Here is a 15,736-nt window from a genome sequence, read left to right as displayed (position 1 = left end):
CATGGGCTCCTTTCTTGTGGCATGGGCCTCAAGTTGGACCAGTCATTGGTTGGCCGGCCACTCCCACATATTTTGTGCAACAATTGCCCCAGCACATCTTGCAGGTAGGACAGATTGTAGGTGGAGAGTTTTGTGCCTGGATTGGTGTCCAGGTTTCTCTTTCTGTAGCCTACAGAGTACCTTCTCATGCCAAAGAGACTAGGACATAAGGATGAAGGCTCCAAACCTGCACCAGCTCAACCTCTCTATGTTCAGTGATCTGAATAGAAGTTGTCCTCAGCAAATGGGCCCTGTTACCAGTTTTGAAAGGGCAACCTGCTGTCCTAGCATCAGCCTGGGTGTTTAGGGATCTCCATAGGATCTCCTCCGCCAACAACTCAACCGAACGTAACCCAGGCTTGCCTGCCTACCAAAGATAACCAATTCACACTTCATACCCTCCATTATTAGGAGCCCTCACTGGGGTCACTGACAGACTCTAGGAAGTTTCCACTGCACCAGGTTTCCACACCACCTCGCAAATGCTTTCCAATTCCAGCTGTCTCTCCTCAAACTCTCTTCCTCCGCCCCATCTCCCCTCCCTACCTGATCACTCTGGCTCCCAGCTCCCACCTTCCCTTCTGCCCATAAAATCTGCTCTATTTCTCCCTCCCAGGGAGATTCATGCTTTTTCCCCCCCATAGCCTTCTTTACCTAACCTCTCTGGGCCTGTGGATTATAGCTTGATTATCATTTACTTAACAGCTGATATCCACTTACAAGTGAATACACACCATATTTATCTTTCTGGGTCTGGGTTACCTCACTCAGGATGGTTTTTTTTTTTTTTTTTTCTAGTTCCATCAATTTATGTGCACATTTCATGATGTCATTTTGTTTTAAGCCTCTGAGTAATACTCCATTGTCTTTATGTAACCCATTTTGTTTTATCTATTCAGTTGAGGGACATCTAGGTTGTTTCCAGTTTCTGGCTATTTTGAATAAAGCCATAATGAGCATAGTTGATTAAGTCTCCTTGTGGTATGATGGAGCATACTTTGGGTATATGCTAAAGAGTTAGTATATACAGATTCAACTCAGTCCCTGTCAAAATGCCAACACAATTCTTTACAAATCCTGAAAGATTAATTCTTAACTTCATATGAAAAACAAAAACCCAGGATATCTAAAACAATTGGCTCAACAAAAGGAATTGCTTGAGATATCACTGTCCCTGATGTCAAGTTGTACTACAGAGCTAAAGTAATAAAAATTGTGTGGGATTGGCATAAAAACAGACATCTCCTGATCAATGGAATTGAACCAAAGACCTAGACAGTTGTAAGTCCACATACCTATAGACACCTTTTTGATAAAGAAGCCAGAAACACAGACTGTAATAAAGAAAGCATCTTCAACAAATGGTACTGGTCAAACTGGATGTCTATGTGTAAAAGAATGCAAGTGGATTTGTATTTATCTCCCTGCACAAATCTCAAGTCCAAGTGGGTCTCAATATAAAACCGGATATACTGAACCTGATAGAAGAGAAAGCGGGAACAGCACTGGATGAATTGTCACAGGAGACAGCTTGCTAAACATAACACCGATAGTGCAGGGCCTCATGAAACTGAAAAGTTTCTGTAAGGCAAAGGCACTGTCAGTTGGACAAAGAGACAGCTTATGGAATGGGAATGTTTTTTTTTAACCAACTCTACATCTGATAGATGTTTAATACCCAAAATATATAAAGAACTCAAGAAATTAGATATTATAAAACCAAATAATCCAGTTAAAAAGTGGGGTGAAGATCTAAACAGAATTCTCAATAGAGTAATTTCAAATGGCTGAGAAACACTTAAAGAAATGTTCAACATCCTTAGCCATCAGGGAAATGCAAATCAAACCTACTTTGAGATTCCGTCTTATAGATGTCAGATTGGCTAAAATCAGTAACATAAGTGACAGCTCATGCTGGCGAGGATATGGAGCAAGGGGAACACTTCTCTATTGCTGTTGGGAGTGTAAATTTGTATAGTTACTATGGAACTCAGTATGGCAGTTCCTCAAAAAATTGTGAATCAGTCTACTCTAATTATTGTATTTCTTACTTTTCTCCCCTACGCCTTGGTTTTGTGCTCTCTCCCACCCCCCCCCCCATTTTTTTGTAGTAAAGTAGCTTTTCAATAATCAACTGGAAAAATATTCTGAGTAACAAACATCATCAGTTCTAATGGAGCATGCTCACTTCCATATACTCTTTAGTCCTCGTTATTATTGTTATATTTTTATTTTATGTACTTCAGTGTGTGCCTTCGTGTGTGTGTGTGTGTGTGTGTGTGTGTGTGTGTGTGTGTGCACCATGAATGTGCCTGGTGCCCATGGAGTGGGAAGAAGATATTGGATCTCCTGGAACTGGAATTAATGGATGATGTGATTATTGAAAAGCTGGGAACTGAACTCGGCTCCTTTACAAGAGCAGCAATTGTTCTTTAACTACTGAGCCATCTCTCTAGTCTTTAGAGGACAACCTGACTTAATACTACTAAAGCTGGATTTGCCTGACCTATGTTCTTTAAACTCAGGCTATGGTTTTTTAATAGAATTATTTATTATGTATACAGTGTTCTGCCTGCATGCCAGAAGAGGGCACCAAGTCTCATTATAGATGGTTGTGAGCCACCATGTGGTTGCTGGGAATTGAACTCAGGACCTCTGGAAGAGCAGCCAGTGTTCTTAACCTCTGAGCCATCTCTCCAGCCCCAGGCTATGGATATTTCAAGGGATATTACAAGACTGATGTTGTGTCCTTGTAGATTCATCGTGTGCGGAGACACAATGTTAGTTTTACTAGTGTTGGTGATATTAACATCAAGGTAAATAATTATTATGGTGTGTGACCTGTTAAATTAATAGGAATTCACAAGTCTGTCCATACTGGAAATAAATAAGTACTTGGGAAGTAAGTGAAAACTGTTGTTTTAAGGAACTTGCTAATTAATATTAATTAATTAATAACACATTTGACCAAGAAGAGATCCTGGGCTTCTTTACATTTTAGGAAGATAATTCTTTGTGGAGAGCTGTCTTGTGCACTGTCAGATACACAGGTAAACCATTGGTTACTGCATATCTTCAATGCTGCCAAAATTCCAACTGCTAGAAGTAGAGCCCTTGTCAAATCTTTTCTGGGGTGCTAAAATTACCCCTGGTGAGAATTATGGAGTTAAAAATGCTTAATAGATGATAAAACTAGTTAATGGATAAACAAAATTCTGATAGTGTCAGTGTAACTTTTGACATTAATTATCAAAAGATAAATAGGAACTTTATAGAGAAAACTTGGTAGATCCCACATGTTATCACTTGTACTAATTCTACTTTGTTACTATTCTGTTCATATTGCTTCAGACATTACTAGTAATTTCTTTAAAGGGAAAGCAATTGACTGGGTTTCTATCTCCATGTTTTTTTACGCTATGCTATGGCATACATGGTATGACATGGTTTTTTGCACTTATGATCCTCCTGCCTCAGCCTCCCCAGTGCTGGATTACAAGGGTGCCCCACCACACGTTGGTTTACAGTTACTATTATTTTTACTGGTACTAATGTTTCCCATGAATTTCAGCAAAAAGGTGAAACTTACTGGAAGCATTTTTGAAATAATAAATTTTTTCTCTTACAGATTATTTAAATGTGTATGACATCTGGCTTGAGTGTTTAGAAACTTTTCTTATTAAATACTTAATGGACAAATCCAGAATTTTAAAAGTTTTATTTGCAGTCAATTTTATTATTTCTTTCTTAGTGGGAAATGTAGACAACAGCTTTTTGTTCTTTCCTTTCAAATACAGTGAGTTTAAATCCCGCCTGGAAGGAGCTTGTGGCACAGAGACCACCTTCAGGCCTTATATCCGGGGCACTCCTCTTCTCTGTCTTGTCTCAGATCGTCATCTGCGTTGGATTTCAGTCGCTGGGCTTTTTCTGGGTCAAGCAGTATAAAGTGTGTGATCCGTACTCAGAGTGAGTTGGTCAATCCATCATAAAAATTTGTAGGATGAATGTAAAAAGATGAGCCTTGAAATGTGTATAGAACTTGCCTGCAGCTTGCTTTAAACACCTAATAAATTTTTCCTTTTTGTCATGGTAACTTCTGTCTTTAGGAGAGTGTCTCAGTTTTCTGTTAGTCAGTACCACAGACCAAGTTATTAAGAAAAGAGACTTATCTCCTGGCTGAGAAATAACATAGGCTGACTTTTTTGATGGAGGTGTTCTTAGGCAGTACCAGACAGCACACAATGAGAGACCTATTTAAACTGGGTTTTATAACAGACCTTTTCTGATATGCCCCATTCACCTGTGAATTGCATAAATGGATTAATCCACTCATTGGGGCAAAACCCTAATCACTCAGTCTCTTTTAATATCTCAATGGGGATTGAATCTGAGCATAAACTTTACAGGGGACAGTTCTAAGACTGTAGTAGAAGGTTTACAGGCAAAGTTCTTCTCATTACCTGGATGTGACCTTAGAATCACTTGATCAATTTGCCTTATCTGTAAAATGAGAAAATTGGTATCAGTGTCCAAGAGGTATAGTGTCATACTTCCAGCTTTTCTACCCCAAGTTGAAGAAGCACTGTTTATTTTATTTTTAAATTTCTGAAAAGAATATTATGTGTTTTGTTTTTTGGGTTTTTGTTTTGTTTTGTTTTTTGGTTTTTTTTTTTTTCAAGACAGGGTTTCTTGTGTAGCTTTGCACCTTTCCTGGAGCTTGCTCTGTAGACCAGGCTGGCCTCGAACTCACAGAGATCCACCTGGCTCTGCCTCCCGAATGCTGGAATTAAAGGTGTGCGCGTGCAGCAGCGCCGCCACCGCCGCCGCCGCCACCGCCACCACCACCACCACCACCACCACCTTGGCAGTATTATGTTTATTTGTGAAGTACTTTTGCTGCTAAAAAACTGTGATGACTCAATTAAATGTGAATAATTTTGTCAACTCTTTAGTTATGAATATTTTACTTTACTCTATTGAGATTATCATTGAAATTTTTAGAAAATTTAAAAATATTACTGTTTTGTATGTATATAGGCATTGCCCATGAAAAGGAATGGGTAAAATTTGTCTTGAATCTTTCCAGAGTCCATTTACACAGAGGCTTAACATTTATCAGTGTTCATTGCTGTAACATTACTAATTGTGTATGTTCAACAACAGTAAGCTGTAACTAAAATCATTGGTTGTTATCTTGGTGCCAGTGCTCGGGCAGACATTAGCACAAGTCTTCCTACTTAGTACTTATGGCATAACCCCCAGAGAAGTGCGAATCCCAGGTGAAGAAGTGGTATCAGTATGTTCAATAGATACTATATCCCCCGTTATCATGGGTTGATGCTAAAAGTGGGAGCACTAAAGGCAGACCTGTGGCCTGTTTACATTCACTGTGCTAAAATTTCAAAAATTAAAAAAATTACTTGATTATAATTTTAGTTGACTGGAATATCTAGCTAAAGGGGAAAGAAAAGAAGAAACAACTTTTCTGCCTGCCCTCTGTGTTGCTGCTGCTGTGTCTTTTGCTATAAATAGCATTGTACTTTTTTGTATTGTGATTTAAGGCATCTGTATAACACTGGCCTCTTGGGGAGATGCTGCTGCATTCCTAATAGACTCTTTGTGTGTTCCAGTGTTTGTAATACAACAAGAAGCGCGTGTTGGAACTCGTCACATTTGTTCAATGGAACTGAACTTGATACATGTAAAATACAAAATTATGAAAATACCACCGTGTTTTTTATCTCCAGTTTTCAGTACCTCACAGTGGCGGTTGCCTTTTCAAAAGGAAAACCATTCAGGCAGCCTTGCTACAAGAATTGTAAGTATTACATCATGATTCTACTTAGCTACATAGTCAGACCCTGTCTCAAAAGTAAATACATAAAAACATAAAAGCATAAAGGAATAAAATCAGTAAAGACTTAACTGGTAACTTCTTCACAGATAGACAAGATTTTAGTGCTTTGAATGTTTACTGTCCTCTCTTCACTTTAATGAGCATTCCTATGCCTAAGTTTAAAAATGGAAGTGACAAGTGGTTTGCATAGCCTCTTACTAGCCCTTTCCTTTCTGTGAGTGAGTCCAGAGAATTGGAATTGGAATCAGGAGCCTATAGGAGACTCTCAGGGAGACAGTGGGTATGTTCTCCTTTTGGCTGTTCGACACAGTACCAGCTGCTTTTTTCTCTACTTAAACTGTTGTGGGCAGTGTCTCTGGAATTCCTAATGTTTAGTTACTTTTGCTTCCTACCACAAAAGTGGCCATTGGCATAGAGGTCTGTGTGTGTTTATAGATGATAACATAAATGACAAAAATTAGACCTTATAGACAAAACTTGGTGTTACATGTTAGTTGCTTGCTTTTAAAAATTGAAAATGGGACCAATGAGGTGGCTTAGCAGGTAAAGGCTCTTGTCCTGCCTGAAAAGCTTGACCTAAGTTCAGTCCTTGGAACCTACATAAAAGTGTAAGGAGAGACTCATTTGCATGGAGATGTTCTGTGACTTCCACATATGTGCCATGGCACATATGCCAATTCACACATACAGTAACAATTTTTAAAATTGCAAACATTAGTTGATGTGACTTTTGCTATCATGGAGTAAATGGCAGATATTCTTATGGCCATGAAAAGATGTCATTGTTCCAATTCAAATGTTGGGTCTTGATTTTAGACATCACAGAAGTAATAATCATTAGACCCTTGTTCTCATTCTAAAGTTGAACATTTCCACATTCACTATCCAAGTTTGGCCTCATGTGTTTGAACAGGTAACGCTGAAATTTTGTTTTTTCTTATTACTCATGTTACTGTGTAACTGTATAATAACTATCCTGAGATCCACTAGAACGATGCTGTGGTGCTTAAAATAGGACCTTTAGTTTATATGTAACTTTAATTTGTAAAACTAAAGTTAATGTACTAAAAGGTGAACCTTTGGAGTAGGGGAGGGTTTTAGAGGAAGGGAGTGGAGGTAATATTAAGGGCTTAAACCTAAGGACTCTCTCCACAAGTTAGGTAGGTACTGTACCATTGAATTATAGCCCCAGTCAACTCTCTTTTCACTCACTCCGTCCGTCCATCTGTTCTGGTAAGGTCTTGTGCAGCTCAGGCTGCATAACCGAGGTTACCCTGAGCTTCTGATCTCCTGCCTCCACTTGAGTGCTAGGATTGCAGGTGTTTACCACCACACCCAGTTCATGTAGCATTAGGGGTCCTACCCTGGGGGTAATATATGCAAGGTAAAGCATTCTTCAACTGAGCCCCAGCCTCAGCCCCAGCCCTTCCTTTTTTATTTTAGGTTTTTGAATGAACATTGTATGTGGTTTTCTCTTTTTAGTTATAAAGAGAACTGGTCCTCGGGTTGTTTTCCCTTAGGAAAATTAACTGTATTGGTCTAAGGAAATATATTCTACCCTATCTGTAGTTAGATTGTTGAGAAAGAGATAGATAGACAGACTGATTAATTGATTGATTGATTGAATTACTCCAAGCAGGGAGTTGTAGCCAGGGCTAAACAGAGAAACCCTGTCTTGAAACCACCCCCACCCCCCAAAAAAATCTATTACTTGATTTGGAAAACTTCAAATTTATCTTGTTTAGCTTCCAATTGATGTCAATAAATGATAACCACTTTATTGTTGACAGTGACACTGATTTCTTTTAAATGTTCTGAAATAGTTCAGCAGGAATATAATCATAAAACTACTTTATGCAATAGAGTGTATAGCGGAACCAACATAGTTAGTTGTCCATGTACATTCTGCTAGTTTTCTTTCACCCTTTGTTTTCCTGTCAGTGATGTCCATTGCCATTGGAATTCTGGGAATAGTTCTTTGCTAGGACCATTCAGTTGTTCTCTAGATCTAATCAATGTAATGTATTATATTTATTTTGAGTTTTTGTTTGTTGCTGTAATTAATATCAGTCTCAAATGTCAGAGGCACCCTCTCCTGATTGGTACATTCCCACTGGTACATTTCTGGTTTATTTTCATTTTAAAATGAAACCTACTTTCAGTCTAGCTACACATTTTTAAACTTAGCAGTTACATGTGCACTACTGTGTTTGGCCATGCTTCCATTTCAAGTCCCATGATGATGATGGACACTTGAAGTCCTAACTGTCATTTCTCACTAGATTGAGCTTCTTAGTTTGAGGCAGGGTCTTAACGTAGCTGAGGGGGCATTGAACGTGTGACCTTCCACCTCCCGGGTTGTGGTTTTGGAGGTGTGAGTCACCATCCTGGCAGTTTCAGCTTCTGTCAGAGTGTTGCTTGACCCTTGTAGTTTTTTGTTGGTAAAATCTATCCTCTGTCTTTGTCTGAGAAGATGTTAGTACTGAACTGTCGGCATCTCCAGTTCAGAGGCTGTCTTTGTCTGAGAAGATGTTAGTACTGAACTGTTCTCCAGTTCAGAGGCTGCCTATATTTTTCATGTTTAGTTGTCATGCCTTAATTGGTGGGAAGAGTTCAGATAACTTAGCCCTACAAAATAAGGTTGTCTTTTAGAGACAGGTAACTGAGTGAAAGAAAAGAGATAGATAACTAAGTCAGAAGATGGCGGTTACTGTGGGGAAGGAAACAGGACCGAGAAACATAAAGAGAAGAGTGTACTATGGACAAACCATAGGCGAATGTGTTTGCTCTCTGTATTATTTTGAGTTATCTAGAGGGAATAGGCAGGAAATCCTTTTTTTGTCAAAAAGATTTGTGTTACAGTAAGCTGGGATATGATTAATGGACTTTACATATTTTTCTTTTGGAAAACACTGAGACAGTGTGTTGCTGTCCAATCTAGGCTAGCCTCAAGCTTTTTGGCCTTGAACTGGTGATCTTCCTGTCCCAGTCCCCCAAATCTTGGGATTGTAGACATGTACCGCCAAACTAACTTTCTTTTTTTTTTTTTTTTTTTTCCTCTCGAGACAGGGTTTCTCTGTGTAGCTTTGCGCCTTTTCCTGGAACTCACTTGGTAGTCCAGGCTGGCCTCGAACTCACAGAGATCCGCCTGGCTCTGCCTCCCGAGTGCTGGGATTAAAGGCGTGCGCCACCACCGCCCGGCTCAAACTAACTTTCTAAAAGGATCTGTAGCCCAGGCTGTCCTGGTACTCATTATGTGGAAGTTCAAGGCCATCCTTGAATTTTTGAACCTCCCACCTCACCTCCTGAGTATTGGAATTACAGGAATGTTCCACCATGGCCTGCTCTTTATTTTACATTTTTGAGTATTTAAAAGTATCTACTTAAAAAAATACTTTTGTTATAACAGTATAGCCCCATTTTCGGCGGAATGATTGGACTTTTAACTCAGTTTCTAACCTAACCCCGTGGCCCCGCCCTGCAGTCGCCAGCAGCTTGTGATGCTCTGGCACTTGCTCTGGTGAAGAGGGTTTGCACTCTAACAGGATTGCTGAGTGCTCACTGACCGTCCTAAGAGGACCCAGAAGCTGAGAGTAACCTCCTAACATTCCTGCCTCTCTCACCTCAATACTCGATTTTCCATTCTTATTGAAGTCTTCAAGGATTTTCAAAAAAATGTTTGTGTGCTTATTACATAAAATAAAGCCATGCGACATCTACCTTTTTTGAATAGTGCTTAAGACTTATTTTTATTTATAAGTGTCTCTGTCTCTGTGTCCATGTTAATTGTATGCAATGCTCACAGAGGCCAGAAAAGGGCACTAGAGTCTCTGGAGCTGGAGTTAGATGCAGTTGTGAGCTACCGGATGAGGGTGTTGGGAGCAGAACATGTATCTTGTAGAGGAGCAGCAAGTGCTCAACTGCCGAGCATCTCCCAGCCTGTAGGAGCTTTTTCATCTCCAGGCTAGTGAAAATAATTGTTTTTCCTCTCCTGGAAATCTGGGGCAGATTTTTAGAAGTCAGACCTGGGGTGGCTCAGCAACTTTTGAAAAACATGTTTAGGTAAATATAACAACTTTCTTAACTAAGGAATATATTAGGAACAATTATTAAATGTCGTAAGATTTGAAAAGTTTCTGATGGGTTATGTCTTTATTGAATTGAAACTTCAATCATCAGTCCATTCTGATTCACTCTTCTGAGATAGATCTCATCTTGCAGGTCAGGCTGACCTTAGACTCGGTCTTCTCCCTCTGCTTTCCAGGCCTGCGTCATCATACCTGCCTGGGACTATTTCCTTTAGTTTTGTTCTTTTTCTCCCCATTTGATCTGTTTGTGGTTGTGTAGTTCCAACCAGCACTTTCTTTAACTGCCGTAATAGTTTTAGATAACTAATATGTGTTAATTTAGTTGTACTTGTGCAGGGGAATCACTTGATAAGGGTCTCACTATATTTTCTGGCCAGGAACTCAGATCTGTCTGTGTCTGGAATGCTGAGATGAAAGCATGTGCTACCATTATCTGACATACATTTAAGGTTGACGCCAATAGACTTTAGATGCCTCTAATGAATCTTTTGTGGGGTTGCACAATGTCTTACACTGTAGGAAATAACAACATATGCTTTTTCTATTTCATCAGCACGTAGAGGTGTTTCAACCAAATCTTGACGTAATTATATGCTTCTTGGTGTTTGGCACCTTTTCATTTAAAGAAAATGCCTAATTTAATTGTTTACTTTCTTTTCCAGATTTTTTTGTTATATCTGTGATTATTTTGTATGTTTTCATATTATTCATCATGTTGCATCCAGTTGCCTCTGTTGACCAAGTTCTTGAGGTAAGGCTTAGCATTTCATTTATTACTTGTGTCATGGCTGATAGGAACTGGGGTAACAGTAATAAGACATTAATGGAAAGTGACATTGTAGTATTATGTGGAATGTAAACAGCTAAATAATACTTCTGATGTTTGATACTGAAGATTAAACTTCCTCCATTTATTTTTCCCAGTATTGCTTCTTTCCCTTTGTCTAAGATAGAGTTGTAGTTACTAAAAGATGCTCTAAAAGAAATAACATAATTAAAATAGATTTTATTGATTATACCTGATTAGTTCATTGGCACATCTTTTTCCATGTGTCTTCAGTGGTACCTCTGTCATCTCTCAGTTCCCCACGCATAAAGTTTGTGAGTTTCATCCTGTTAGGAGCTTTGTTTGGTTGGTTGGTTGGTTGGTTGGTTGATTATTCAAGACAAGGTTTCTCTGTAGCTTTGGAGCCTGCCCTGGAACTCACTCTTAGTGTTTTATATATATAAATTTAAAAAAAATACTTATTTTTATTTTGTGTGTGTGAGTGGTTTGCCTGCATGTATGTAGGTGCACTACATGTATGTAGTGCCCACAGGGACCAGAAGAGGGAGCCAGATCAGCTAAAACTGGAGTTGGAGACAGTTTTGAGCTGTTGTGTGGGTGCTGGAACTGAAGCTGGGTCCTTTGCAAGAGGAGCAAATACCCTTAACCATTGAGCCATCTCTCCAGTCCGTGTGCATATTTTAAACTAGCTTACAAAGAGGTTTCCCTAAATTTTTCCTTAGCTCACCCCTACTCCCTCTTCCTCCCCATCACCTTAAACCCTGCTTAACTACTAATGTTCTTTCCCTCTACTTTTTTTTTTCCAGAGCTGAGGACCGAACCCAGGGCCTTGTGCTTGCTAAATCCCCAACCCCTCCCTCTACTTTTTTTTTTTTTTTTTTTTTTTTTGGTTTTTCGAGACAGGGTTTCTCTGTGTAGCTTTGCGCCTTTCCTGGAACTCACTTGGTAGCCCAGGCTGGCCTCGAACTCACAGAGATCCGCCTGGCTCTGCTTCCCGAGTGCTGGGATTAAAGGCGTGCGCCGCCGCCGCCGCCGCCGCCGCCGCCGCCGCCGCCGCCGCCGCCGCCGCCACCACCCGGTGGTAATTCAGTTTTTTAAGCTTCTTAGAAACCACTGGTTTCCATGGTGGCTGTGCCAGTTCACATTCCCACCAACAGTGGATTAAGGGTTCTTTCCTCACATTTTCACCAGCATTTGGTAACGTTTGTTTTCTTGATTGTAGCCATTCTGACTAGGTGAAATGGAATCTCAAACCAGTTTGGGTTTGTTTTCGAGTTGACTACTGGTGTTGAATACTTTTAAATGTTTATTTGCCCTTTTTTGGGGGGGGGGGACTCACTGCTCAGTACCCCACTCCCTTGTTTGGGGTGGTGCTGTTTTTTTACTGTTTAGTTTCTTGAATTCATTGTATATTCTATATACTAATCCTCTGTTGGATGTATAACTGGCAAAGTTTTTTTTTTTTTTTTTTTTTTTTAACCCATAGGCTGCCTCTTCAGTGGGTTGACAGGATTTTGTTGGTGGTGGTTTTGCTGTACGGAAGCTTTTTAATTTCATGCAATCCTATTTGCTATTGATCTTACTTCCTGCCTGAGTGGTCAGAGTCCTATTCACAAATTCCTTCCCTGTGCCAATATCTTAATGTGTACTCTACCTTTTTCTTGAAGCAGTTTCAGAGTTTCAGCTCTTGTGCTGAGGTTCTTTATCCATTTGGAGTTAAGATAAGGAACTAGTTTCAGTCTGCATTTTGGTCTTCAGTTTTCCCATCATATTTTGTTGAAAATGCTGTCTTTTCTCCACCGTGTGCTTTTGGCATCTTTGTTGAAAATGGAGTTGCTATAGTTGTGTAGACTCTGACGAATCCTCTCTTCTAGTCTATTGATCTCCGTGTCTGAGGTGGTGGTGGTGTTTGCCAGTACCATGCTGCTTTTGTTACTGTGGCTCTTCAGCATAACTTGATATCAGTTATGGTTATACCTCCAGCAGTGTTATTTTTGCTCAAGATTACTTTGATCAAGTAGAGTCTTGTTCTTCCTTGTGGGGGGGGTCTCTGCCAACATCAGAGCCAGCAGAGTGCCAATCTGTGTTAGGCAAGAAGGAAGTCTGGTTCAATACTACTCAGTAGCCAGTGTTGCCTCAAACTTTGAGAGTCTGACACCAGGCAGTTTGTTTCAGGCATATTTAAGCACAGCATAATTTTGGGGAAAGTTCCCTTGCGATAATTAACTCAATCCCATGTGTACAATAAAACTTAAGACATGATTACATCAAAACTCTTTATAAAGTACAAGTGGCATTTTCCGTAAAGCTAGGTTCTGTAGATTGATTAACTGGGAAAAGCTGGCTCGAGGTAAACAGCTCATGATAAAGGTTTGGGAGAGGACAGCATTATGTAGCACTATAGAGATAAATGTAAGAGTCTGGGGGAGTCAGGTGTGGCCTTGCCATATGGTTGGTGCAGAGGTCACCAGGCTACTAGCCACATCCACTCGCAGCCTTTGGAAATACTTCTTTGAAGAGACAGCCCTGTATGTTTAACATTCTTTTCCCCCTAGTGCTTAACTTCGTGTCTCCTACACTTCTTTATGAGTTTTCTTAATGTTGATCTATTTTATAGAAAGTCCCATGGACTGCTGAAAATAATGGATTTGCAATGTTTGGATGGAATGTTCTGTGGGTGTCTCTTAAAGGCCATTTATCTATGATATCGTCTAATTATCGTCTTTATTTTTTTTGTCAAGAAGATCTGCCAATTGAGAGAGTCAGGGGTTTGAAGTTACCCACTACTATTGCTTTAGGGTTGATCTGTGGCTTCACTTCTTTTTTTTTTTTTTTTTTTTTTGGTTTTTCGAGACAGGGTTTCTCCGTGTAGCTTTGCGCCTTTCCTGGGACTCACTTGGTAGCCCAGGCTGGCCTCGAACTCACAGAGATCCGCCTGGCTCTGCCTCCCGAGTGCTGGGATTAAAGGCGTGCGCTACCACCGCCCGGCCCCTGTGGCTTCACTTCTAATAGTATTTGTTTTCTGAAAGTAGTGCAGCTGTCTTTGGGACACAAACATTTACAGTTTTAATGTCCTCTTGATGTGTGAAATGACTGTCTTTCATTACTTGTTTTGACTTCTAGTCTCTTGTCAGATAGTAAACCACCTGCTTGTTTGTTAGGTCCATTTGCTTGCAGTACCTTTTACCCAGCCTTTCACCCTAAGGTGGTATGTCGGTCTTGTGGTGAGGTACATTTCTTAGAGGCAGCGAATTAATGGTTCTTGCTTTTTTTTTTTTTTTTTTCTTTTTCTTTTCTACTGGGTCTTCAATTTAGGAATTGAGGCCATTAATATTCACTTACCATGGAAGGTTGTGTATTGATTCTTGTCATTTTCTTGATTTTGGGCAGTGCTTTTTTTCTTTTTCCCCCCTCTCACTTAACAGTTATGCAGTTCTTTTGTTTTGTTTTTTATTCATTGCTTGCTACCCAGTTCCCAAATAAATAGACTTATTCTTACTTATGAATGCTCGGCCTTAGCTTGGCTTGTTTCTAGCCAGCTTTTCTAACTTAAATTATCCTGTTTCTCTTTAACTACATTTCCTCTGCGCTTTTTACCTTTCTTTATTCTATAGATCTCTCTTTCTCTTCCATTTTGACTCTGGCTGGCTGGGTGGCTGGCCCCTGGCATCCTTCTCTCACTCCTCCTCTTCTCTCGAGCCTAGATTTCTTCTCCCATTTATTCTCTCTGCCTGGCAGTCCACCTGTTTCTCTCTCCAACTTAGCTATTTATTGGCTGTTCAGCTCTATTAGACCAATCAGGTATTTTAGGCAGGCAAAGTAACACAGCTTCACAGAGTTAAACAAATGCAACATATAAGAATACAACACATCTTTGCATCATTAAACAAATATTTCACAGCATAAATGAATGCAGCACATCTTAAATATTCCACACCATTATGTAGTTTGTTTTATTCTGTAGTGTTATGGATGGATCAGTTTCTCTTCAGTATGAAAAATTCCTTAAAGTATCTTCTATATAGAGCTGGCTTAGTGATCACAAATTTTGTCTATTTTTATCATGGAGAGTTTTTATTTTTCTTTCAGTTATGACAGCTTTGCTGGGTATAGTATTCTGGGTTGGCAGTTATCTCTCAGAACTTGAAAGACATCATTCCAAGTCTTCTGACTCTTAAAATTTTAGTCGCATGACCTGTTCTTCTCCTGATAAGCCTGCCTTGATATATGACTTGTTGGTTTTCCCCCTGCTGCTTTTAATTTACTATTTTAATTGTGCTGTGACCGAGGAGATTCTTTTCTGGTCTTGCCTGTTTGGTCCTCAATGCCTCCTAGAACTTGGTTGGCATCTTTTCCTAACATGAAGAAATCTTGTTAATGTTTCTCTGCCTTTAGAATGAGATTTTTCTCCTGTGCCTATAACCCGTATATTTGGTCTTTATAGAGTGTCACACTTTTTAAAATTCTCGTTGGTAACTTTATTAATTATCTTCTTCTGTGTTGGTTTGTTCTAGTTCCTCCACTTTCTCTCCTCCCCTTGGTCCATTCAGGTGCTGAAACTTTGCAGGGAGATTTTTATTTGACTTGTTTCCGTTCCCAGCATGCAGATTAGTTTTTCTTTAGGAGTTCCGTCTCTCTTTAGAGCCTTGCGTTGCCTTCTCTGTTTCATTCAGTTGCTTATGTCCCCATTCAGCAGCTTATCTTCTTTGATTTCTTCAGGCATGCTTACCTTTTGCATTCTCTGCCGGGGCTTCATATAATTCATTCTTACTAGATGCCATTACTGTAGGATTAGTAATTTTTGGAAGAGTTGTTTTTTCCAATTTCTTACGTTACTTCTTTGGAGTTCACATATCTGGAATTATTTCATTACTAGGAATGTTTCTTTTTTAATAAGATACATTCTTTCAATTGGAGTGCTAATTGTGAGACTTGGATATGGTAGAGTTGAGGGTCAGTTTAAAA

At 39.6% G+C, this 15,736-nt stretch overlaps 1 protein-coding gene across 6 annotated transcripts in view; it reads left to right on the top strand.

Moving 5' to 3' along the window:
• Positions 1-15,736, top strand: part of Atp13a3 (ATPase 13A3) — a 99,454-nt gene that overhangs the window by 68,196 nt on the left and 15,522 nt on the right. For 5 of the 6 annotated variants that reach the window (XM_052740525.1, XM_052740529.1, XM_052740524.1 and 2 more), the window contains 3 exons: positions 3,837-4,005; positions 5,670-5,857; positions 10,647-10,735. In XM_052740525.1, the coding sequence (XP_052596485.1) occupies positions 3,837-4,005; positions 5,670-5,857; positions 10,647-10,735 (446 nt within the window). The remainder of the gene's footprint in view (positions 1-3,836; positions 4,006-5,669; positions 5,858-10,646; positions 10,736-15,736) is intronic. The other variant, XM_052740528.1, reaches the window with a different exon arrangement.

Source organism: Peromyscus californicus, unplaced genomic scaffold (genome assembly GCF_007827085.1).
Source record: "Peromyscus californicus insignis strain IS unplaced genomic scaffold, ASM782708v3 Scaffold_16__1_contigs__length_79575227, whole genome shotgun sequence".
NCBI lineage: Eukaryota > Metazoa > Chordata > Mammalia > Rodentia > Cricetidae > Peromyscus > Peromyscus californicus.
This window is presented reverse-complemented; position numbering and strand designations above follow the sequence as displayed.